Source organism: Heliconius melpomene, chromosome 17 (assembly GCF_056956725.1).
Source record: "Heliconius melpomene rosina isolate 202511_hmr_F chromosome 17, ASM5695672v1, whole genome shotgun sequence".
Taxonomy (NCBI): Eukaryota; Metazoa; Arthropoda; class Insecta; order Lepidoptera; family Nymphalidae; genus Heliconius; species Heliconius melpomene.
Window position 1 is genome coordinate 3,403,075 of NC_140405.1, and position 10,743 is coordinate 3,413,817.

At 33.1% G+C, this 10,743-nt stretch overlaps 1 protein-coding gene across 1 annotated transcript in view; it reads right to left on the reverse strand.

Moving 5' to 3' along the window:
- The window catches only part of Tmtc3 (Transmembrane O-mannosyltransferase targeting cadherins 3), a 121,678-nt gene extending 119,644 nt beyond the window's left edge, over nucleotides 1–2,034 (reverse strand). The window contains exon 1 of the mRNA XM_085201178.1: nucleotides 1,365–2,034. Within this exon, the coding sequence (XP_085057304.1) occupies nucleotides 1,365–1,670 (306 nt within the window). The 5' untranslated portion in view covers nucleotides 1,671–2,034. The remainder of the gene's footprint in view (nucleotides 1–1,364) is intronic.
- Between the last annotated feature and the right edge of the window lie 8,709 nt (nucleotides 2,035–10,743).

Here is a 10,743-nt window from a genome sequence, read left to right on the forward strand (position 1 = left end):
GATATGACGACGTAAGTTCCAACAACCGTGTGGAAGTTTTAACGTCCCGGGATGTTTAGGTATAACTTAATTGAGTGGAGAACTTGGGCTGTATCCAAGAAGTACAACGAACGATACGAATGTTCAATATATAAAACTCTTCTTTAACTGAACGAGAAACAAATAGTCGAAACTATGCGGATAGAAAAATGAAATTTGGCATTTTCCTTGCAATTGTTAGGGGAGCTCCAAAAATGATTTCATGTTTTATATTTTACCCAAACGAAATTGCATGTTACGATTGGTAATATTTTTAAAGTTAAAGTTGTCAATATACTTCTTTAAAGTTATTTTTAAGTCATAATATTTACTCAATCAATAAAACATGCATGTAGCAGGGTAGACATCCCCACTTATTTCAAAACAAATCTGGAGAGGGATTGAGTGTTGTGTGGCGAAACTCAACTCCACGCTTTGCCTCGAGAACAGAGAGAAGAAATTAAAATATCAAATATATCATTTTCTCGAGTAAGAATAGAACTCACAACTTGCCGCAAAACACAACAATAAGAGCAACAATCAAATCCCTTAAAATACCATAGATTATGCCTAAAAATCCATATACCTAATATAATATATCTGTACCATTATAAGGCTAAGTCTAAAACCCTAATTGCCTCTCTCATTTAGATTACCATAAATTAAGGTACCATAGCACACACTGCAGTCGGATGAAACATTCAACGATGATTACATCCATAAATTTCTAGTTACCTGCGGCACGTGTAAATTGGTTGATATATGATCCTGCATAGGTGTGTCGCGGTACTTTGTCTCGGTGTGGAACAGAGGTTATGACGTTGTGACGTCATATGTCACATTGGTTGATTTTTTTTTTGGTATTTTAATTTTTTTAAGCGATGCATGGCTTACAATTCAATTTATTTATGGATTTTATGGATATAATGAAATTTTATAATTTTAGTAAGTTTTTATGTAAAAATATTTTTAAAACTCAGTGAACTTTCGTATTAATATGCTACTTAGTTTGGTTTATTTATTTTATAAATTAAAAAACATATTTTTAAAACGTGAGAAAAATAATCAAAAATCAATTACAATACGACCTGACACGAAACAGCTGATCCAAGTTTGGTTATTCTGTCAACCAGCTGTGTCTCCAGGATCATGTGTCAACAATCATGATATGCAAATGTAATATATATATATATAAGAAGGATATGATATTAACAAAATATATCGCATTGGTGAAAAGATCCAAGTCTTTGTAATTAAGGAGTTTCCCTTCAAGCAGAGCAAATCTCTCGACGAAAGTTTGTTTTAAAGACACATTTAAACTTAAAGCTTTAATCTAAGATCCTCACCTTATGTATAGGAGTTCCCCAGAAGTCGTTGAGGAAGATATTTGAGATGGGGGTTTGCGGCCTCAAGTCCCTGTTCTCCTTTATGGCACTTATATCGTCGAACACGAAGCCGCAGTAAAGGCAGTTGTGGTATACTAGAATACAGGCGAGAACTAAAACTGCGCCGAGACCCCTTCGAGGAGCTTCAGGCATTTCTTCTGCCACTTGAGTAGTTCCACCTGTCATTCGTCTCTTACTACGACCTGTTCGAGTCCTCACTGCCGACACTACTCCTCCGAACCTACACACACCACTTACGCGGTCCATCGTGAATTAAACTAGCATTCCGTTAATAAATCCTCTCACAAAACACTAACGAAGACCATTCTTTATAAACAAATCTCATTTAAAACGAGCCGAGTCACCTGGAATGTCAGCGACGTTACCACGATCACGAATGAAACTAAACTATAATATACTACACAGAATCTGGGTAAATACGCGCGACGTGTGAATTGGGCACTAAAACTATACACAGCATTGTGTTAATACGTAATTAATACGACAACGCGAATCTAATGTCACATTTTTTTAGCGAAAACGTTTAATTTGACATTTATAAAGAACGCAGACAGCGAACGCAGACACACCCGCTCGGTTAGCGGGCTCGCCGACAACTGCCGAAATGCGACGAGCGAATGCCGCGTCGAGTCACGTGACCAGTCGTTTTACTGCGGGTCGTTCCGAGACCACGCATGCGCGCCGCTGCTCACTGGCGGCAAAATAAATAATAATATTAATTATAATTTGATTTTTATTAAATTTTAAATAAATATTATGAAATATATATATATATATATATATATAAAAAAAAATTTTTGCACATTATTTTATAAAATTTATTTTATTGTTATTTAATTATAATAAAAAAAATATATATTGTTCTATGTTACATAATATTTGTTATCTGTATACTTTAAGATTTATTACAAATAGGTAGAAAATCCTATTTAATTGCAATTACTGATAATTTTGGGTGAATATCACAACTTGATTAAGCTCTCCCTCGCGGCGCATGCCCGGGGGTGGCAGGGGGTGGATTGTTGACGACATTTTGCTCGGGTTAGAGAGTTTAGACGAGTCAAGAGTCGAACATGGATCGAGTTCATCGCTTTCTATAAACTCATATTTTCGCAGTTTATCCTAAACTTTGTCAATTTTCGAATGTCTGTCAAATATGATCCGAGTATAAGTGCCGACGTATGTTATTTGGGCAACTACGTAGTCATCGATGTATATACAAATATAATTATTTTAAAATAATCTATTTATAGGTTTGATTTATTTTAGGTATTTAATTTCGTAAATAAGTTTTGTTATTCCTCTAATGTGATCGTGCATTACCTTGTATAGAATCTTAATTTGAAACACGAAGCATCTATAAATTTTTGTTGCTCCAAAATTTAAGGTTAGTTCCCTATTTTATCAAATCTTAGAAAGCCAAGATATAAAGGAAGGCTTACAAATTATTCGGTCGGTAAATATTAGTAAGACCTAAAGGTTCCAAAATACTACAAAGCAAAATTGCTAGAAATGAACTGTAAATAATATTTACGTAGAAATTTGCTTTATTAATATTTCAGTATTATTTACCTAATTAAAATAATTCTTAAGACCTTATTACTCATTTTATTTTATGTTTTTTTTGTATAAGATCTTTTTTATGGTAGCCAGAGAGCTTTCCCCGCTTTATACTGAATTCTTGGGGCATTGCGTGTTGAGTTGCAGAACCCAACAGCGTGATGTATATAAGAAATTTATATTAAAAAATCAGAATGAATAATTGACATCATCTTGGTAAAGTTAAGAGACTGGCTGTACACCACTGGCGGTTATGGGTTATTTTCTTTGATCCATTCCAGTATAAGAAACGCGCTTATGGGTTACACTATTCATTCATTATTAATTCACGCTGTATCCAGCATGAAGTAAGGTTGGCAATTTTAGATACTAACACACCGCATCTTGTCCTACTACTAGAGTGAGAAAAATGAAAGTAATGAAGATAAATAAGATTTAAGACATTGAGATCTACCAATTAAAATGCAATTCCTCAAATGGTGAAAAGTGGGGAATGGAAGTATCTTAAAACTAAATTTCCGGATTCCCCTTTGTTTGTCCTGCTTTATGCGGGATACAGCGTAAAGCTGCAAAAAGACGATGTGCATCTTTTTTTTAAGTGCCACGTGCGTAATATGTTAAGTCCACCTCCTTTTCTTACAGAAGTCGGTTAAAAACAATTTCTATAGTTGTTGTTATATAATTACGGAAAGGTATAGGCAATAAATGTTACTGCCCCTTTACTGCGTATATAATAGACCCGTATTTATCCAGCAATTTGAACAATATAGTCACTGAATGACTACCGGACGAACAATGGCCACTTCCCGTGCTTACTTTTTCAATTGCTTTCATTTTTTTCCTATAACCGCAATTCGCTCGTGACTTTCAGAACCTTTGTGACAGTCAAAGGTTAATGTTAAAACGATCAAATCAACTGTGAACCGTATTAATTGTTTCCTTTTTATGGAGAATAGAGAATGGGAATAAGATCTGATGCAATTAGAAGAATCTCTTTTTAGTCGACCATTTTATTTTGATTACTTTTGTACTGTAAATATACAGTCCATTCAATTGTAACAGAACGATAGAAACAAACATTATTTGAACTTTTGTTTACGCTGCCTACAGTAAAAAAAGGGAAGAATGAACGAAAACATTTACTAGTTTTCGAAAAACGCGAACCACAAAAGATATTGAAAAATAAACCAGAATATAGACAGATTGCGAGCGCTTGCTGGAATTCGGAAAAAAATAAACCAATTCGTGTCCCTGTTGGCTGTTGATTCATCCAGTTTTTTGGGCTTAGCAAAGGACATAGCATGCAAGTATCCTAGGGGAACGATAACCCTGAAAAACTGGGGCCTCTCGTGATTGATGAGGAACCCGGCTTAAGCGTCGAATAAACAGACCCTCACGTTCTTTACAATGGCCTCAGGTGTTTGTTTTTTTTTTAATTTGCTGAACAATTTTGAGATCGATGTTACAAGGTTTTTTATATTATCTTTTTTGCATGGTTTATAATTGGCAATATGTTTTTCTAAATTGGGGAGCTCATTTAGCCGTCATGGTACATGGACGCGATGGTTGTGCTTTCAAATCTCTAAAAACAATAGAGTACGTTTCTAGTAAAGGTGTTTTCTCAAACATAACATACAATTTAAATAGATAATGGTGTGTCATATCACAATTCTAAAAAAACGACTTTATGCTTTACTTGCCATATTTAAAAATAATCCACCTTAATAGAGATAATATCAATCAGCCTCAACTGATTTAATATTACATCACAGCCCCTGGAAGATTATATGCTGAGTCTATAAAGCCTAATGATTTACTTCCTTTTATCTCATGATTAAAAGAGGAATTGGAGCGTAAAAAGTTCATTATATGCAATTATCGTATTTTTAGCTTAACTGGCATTTATTTTTTATGGTTAATTCAAATACTTATTCTTTATTGAAAAAATATAAATTTAAAAGGGTTTTAATATTTTCTGTTTAAAAATTAAGGTACCTAATGCCGAAAACCTCACACTTTTGCCAACATTGGAGCACAAGTCTTTGCTCTTAGCTCGACATCATATAGGTGATGTCGAATAAAATGACAACCCAAGAAACTTATAACTTTACCCCAACTTTTGTGAAAGCAAATATGGGGGAAAATATTTTACTTATCTAACTACTGGCAGGGTCATATTCTCTTCTTAGAGAGACTTCCAGGAACGTTGAGGAGTAAGTAATTTGATTAAAACCATTACAGAAATTGTAACCGCTTTGATCCAAGCCGGAGGTGATAAATCAAAACTTCGCCATTAAAACAACGTGAGACCGCGACACTTTGATCAACTATCCCAACTTCACTTCTTCACTCAACTTCATTGTTTGAAACTTTTATTACTCCACCAACTCTTCCACGTGATAAACATGTGTTTAATGAGAATGATAATTATGGCAGGTATCTTTATATAATAATTTAATAAAATATATTTTATTTTAAAAATATTAATTGTTTGTATAATATAGATAACGAGAGGTTCCTTGTTAAAGACTAAATAGCACGGATTAATATCAACGACTTGTAACGTTCTCATGAAACAAGTGTCTAAAATTGCTTCAAGTTTGATGTATTTGCACTCGCTCCTCTAGAGATAAATTTGTTCGAAAACTTGGTGAATGTGAAAAGTTTGAAGCTCACTTCAATCCATTACGCGAGTGAAATATTTCTTTGTTTTCTGACTTTACTGTGGCCTTACAAATCACAAGTTTATCATTAGTCGGGCGTCTGAGCATCGTTACGCAGATTCCTCAAAGTTTCTCCGTTTCGAACAATACATTCCTTTAATAAAGTAATTATTTAAATCGGCCGATAGAGATTCTGCTGGTATCAATTTATGTAATGACTTTTCAGGAATGAAATTGATGCGCGTTATCTGGATAAATAGAAATCGATCAATCTCGTTTATTTATAGGAAATATGTTTGTAATGCGATATCGAGCGGTTTATTTAATACAAGTCTATCAATCACGCCACGTCCTGGATGCTGGTGACAGATCGTCGCGCAACATGTGACGGGAATCGGCTTTGACCTTTTACATTTCCATTTCAACAAATCCATGCTATATGCTGATAATGAACATGACAGCTTATAAATTTTCGATTTGTTTTAAAAAAAGTCACTGCTTAAAATTAAACTAGTTTTTCGAAGATAGTAAAGCATGTATTTTACTATATTTCACATATGTCCAACATTGGAAGTAGTAATTAATATTCGCTTATTTGTGAAAGATCCAAATTCTCTAACTAAAAGTGAATAGTACTAATTTGAATTTTATGAACGAAAAAAAATTATTTCGTTTCGAAAAATTACAGAGACAAATTCCTTCATCCAGCAACAAAGCAAATAAATAGGCAGAAGGTACATCAACACAAAGAGTAATTAATGAAAACCACCATAATTTTTCCACGTATCATTAAAAATATATTATATTAACAATAATAATAATAATAATTAATGGCTTCGTGAAGCGTGCTCTACTGACGTTAATTTACAAGAAACGCGTCCACCGAATTGTGCTGGACCGTACAATACCATTAATTGACAGTACAGAGGGTTATGTATGTGTATGACATTTATTAATAGACATGTTTGGCCTGTCAATCGCAGAATACGCCCCATTTATTATTCCCTAGGAACCATGAAGACTATCCTATATAAATATGTATGTAGTTGTATGATATGCACTCGACTGTGGTTTAATTAATTAAGTTCTGGAAAGAAGCCAGTTTCACAGGGCACTGGCGTGTGACTGTAAAAGCTGTAAAGGTTGTGAGTTCTATTCTCACTATAGAAAATGAAATTCAGAAGTCGGTGCAAAGTAGAGAATGGAGCGTCTTAACACTAGGGATTCTTTTGATCACGATGGGATTTCTTTTTTGATCTAGAATGTATTTTATAATTTCAACACGAAGACTAAATTAATTATTTATTACTTTTTTAAAAAATTGTGATAAGAACTGTAATAATGTACAGTAAAATATGTGTGTTTTTAATTTAAATAAATTAACATTCTATTTACCTACTTTTGTTACGAAACACTAACATGAATAGCTTGCACGCTCAGCTTATAAAGTGAAATATGACTCAGAAAAGTATTAGAATGCATCTAAGGGTCCAAACGTTACGATAGATCTAAAGTGCAAACGTATTCAGTGGAACCTGGAGGACCGAAACGAGAAAGTTTTGATTTAGTGCTTATAGCTGTCCCAGCCGGGAGCCTCTTTAAACTTTTAGCCATGTAATAGAATAAAACTGTTCGAACAATACTGGAGATCCAGTATTCATAGCTGGCTTTGGAAACATTATGGAAGTATAGGAACTTACGACTATCTGATACTGCGTCGTTGATATTAAAACTGATGATATGTGATGGAATGAAATTTGTAGGATACCTTTGCGAAAATTTGGTTATATTTTTAAAGTTTTATATTAGTTTGACTTAATAATGTAATGGTAGGGTCAAGTATAGTTAAGAAATAAATTAATGTTTTTGTTAATTGGTGTCTGTTAAATATTAAAATGCAATAAATGCTTTTACGTACTAAAAAGTTACTTAAATACCCTATTCTATACGTATTACGTATAGGGATGTTTTTATGTTAATAATATCTTGCTGTTTAGAACACTAGAGGTCACATTGCGCAAATAATAAATAATAGTTAGCTGTATACACTACTTGACTGCGTCGTGAAAGCGCCCCAAAAGACATAAATTGTCACATACTAGTAACACTATTTATTAATAACCAATTTTACTTCGCTAAATTAAATGCAAACTGTCTTCTATACAAAAAGTCAAATTCGAATTTCAAGTCGAGTTAATCAGGTTTGTTTGACATCGGTAACATTTAAGTTAGGAGCGGGTTATATCGTGCAGAATAAACAGATTAGCCGTAGAAGGCTTTCCGGCGGTACAAGAACAAATGGGATCAGCTTGAAAAATGTGTAACAATAACGAAATGGGGGAACTTGAAAGCGACATCGGGCCATTAAGCAAAAGCGAAACGGAAAGCTTCGCCTTAGAGCTAATGAATCAAAAGTTTCAACGGCAAATGGATTTTTCTTTCGATTGCTACGAATAGATATCAACTTTCCAAATCTATTTTTTTTGCTTGCTTCAATAGTTTTGTCCGGCGTTTTCAATTATGTGATTGTATTTTGCTGATAAAAAGGTTATACAAGTACCTACTACGTATAAAAAGTGCAAAATTACTTATAGGCGTGATCCATTGATGATAAGATACAATGAGTTATTTATATTTTTCTTTCTACTCTGTAAGGCAAGGTGAGGAATTACATTCGTCACTAAAGACGCAATGTCATGAATTTAAAAGGAAAATCAATAACGGAGTATCTTTACACTACTTTCTATTTAAATACCCTGTTAAGCAGGGATAAAATGTGGAACTGTATAACATATTTATGTGATCATGGTATCTTTTATATGTATGCATGCTCTTGTTATTTATATCTTTTTTACCTTACAACCTCCTTTGTGTGTTCTTCATACAAAGTGGCATTGGCGAAGTGATTTTGTGCTCTAAACACCATAATTAAAGAACTGAACTAATAATAATGGTTTATTTTTTGTATATTTCATAATTAAGTTAGATATAGTATGCTCGCAGCTGCTTAAACTTTGCTACGTTTGTAATTGTTTCATATTTAGAACCAATAAAACTATAGGTACATATATTTATCTTTAAAATAAATCTAGTATTTAATATTAAATTGTTTTATCCAACACAGGTAATTTCTTACATTTATCCAAGGTAAGCTAATACGTATACCTTTATATAAACACGAATTGGTAGTTTCATTCGATTCGTCTGTAAACTTTTAGATCCTGGCACAGGGCGCAAGTTTTAACGAGGTGCCATTGACTCGTTCGTCGCTTGAACAACTTGTTAATCCTTATATTTAAACAACTTTTACAAATATCTTGAGATGTTTCCCGGAAACACAGATTAGAGGGCTTATAAGATTTTTTTTATTTTTATACGATTTTCAAACCATTGTATAAGAAGAAATGGCTAACTTGTTGAACTAATATTATGTTTAAATAATAATAATATATCTTCATATACTTATTACGATATAATTATAGTTGAGGCCAGTCGTGGCGCACAAACATGTGGTGTTAAGGCAAACCGCGACGTTAAGTTCCGCCACTCAGCAGAGTGTTACACTAGGTTTTCTCTACCTACCCTTTTGTGTGCGGGATATAGCGTGAAGCATATACTTATATATATTTTTTATTTTATTAGAAAATAATGTTACTTTTACATCTTTAAAGTTGATATAAATCCCCATGTGGGAATTGAACCCACTACCGCCGTGTTGACGTGATTTGGTCGGTTTTTCCTTAATTAAAATTGGCTACCATGCCATGGCGGGCCCTAAATCATTCAGAGAAGGATAAAATTGACGTTATTATAATTCTAGTCACGTCATATTCTTGTTTCTCATTCTCTTTTATCTTTCTGTCATTTATTGAATCACTGTGACAAATGCGCACCTGTGACATACATATGTTGTAGGGCGAGATGGTATTTCTTAAAAAAATATTTATAATATTCGAAATATTGTTACAATAAAGCCTTCGTAAATGTACCGTATGGTTTTTTTTCATAGGATTTAAATACGTATAATATGTTCTTCATATTATCCATCGCTTCGCTCTTCAATTTCCATCTACTTATAGACTGGGATCCGACCGTTGAATCCTGCATATACGAGTTTTCTTAATTAAACCTATATTAATGAATAATACATGATTAGTAGAACAGATTACACCTGGGTTGCCTGGAAGAATCTTGCCGCAATCACCTTTAATTACATTTTTTCGTAACTCGTTTTTGGAGAAAATTGCACCTATACGTTTTTTATATGAATCGCACATCATTTGAAAGATAATCGCATAAGGAATTGGAAAATTAAGGGTTGCCAGCTCTCAGTGTGCCGCAAGTCTAGGGTTGCCTGGTTTAAACATGTCACTAAATGTTAATAATTTGCACTCATGTGTTTTTTTAATGAATTATATATCAAATTAAAGCTTATTTTTTTCTGAACACTATAAAACAGGGTTGCCTGGAAAATTCCTGCCGCAAACAGGGGTTGCCAGCGTTTGAAATATTTTATTCCGGTTCCGTTTGACTATGAGAATAGACGATGAAATGCGCGGTCTGCCCTATGTTTTAAAGTAAAATATTATATAATAGAAGGTCAATCTTAAAATCAATGTTTATTCTAATTATTCACCTGTTAAATGATGATTTTAATCATATTAAGTACGCACGCAGAAAACTATTTATAGATCATAGGGCAGAAGAAATCATCTTTATTTTTCAAGTAAAATAATGAATCTATAATATTGAGTCTTTGCAAAATCTATTTTCTAAATACTAATATTTATTTATTAATTTAAATAACCCTTTTAAAACAACTAAATTATCTTATTAAGTAAATGTTTACAAATATCGATCTACTATAAGATATTAATTACAACATGTTTCCTTAATATAATAAGAGGTGACAATTATTGCGGATATTTTTTATTAATTAAGATAATATGGAAAATTACATTTCAATAAACAATCTCTCTCTCTCTTCGCCCTCTGCTTGTTTGATTTGACAACGCCGTCCGTATCCGTAGAAAGAACTATGGCGCCCATCTTTTTGGTACGAATATTTACGTTTTTGCAAAGTAAATGAAAACTAT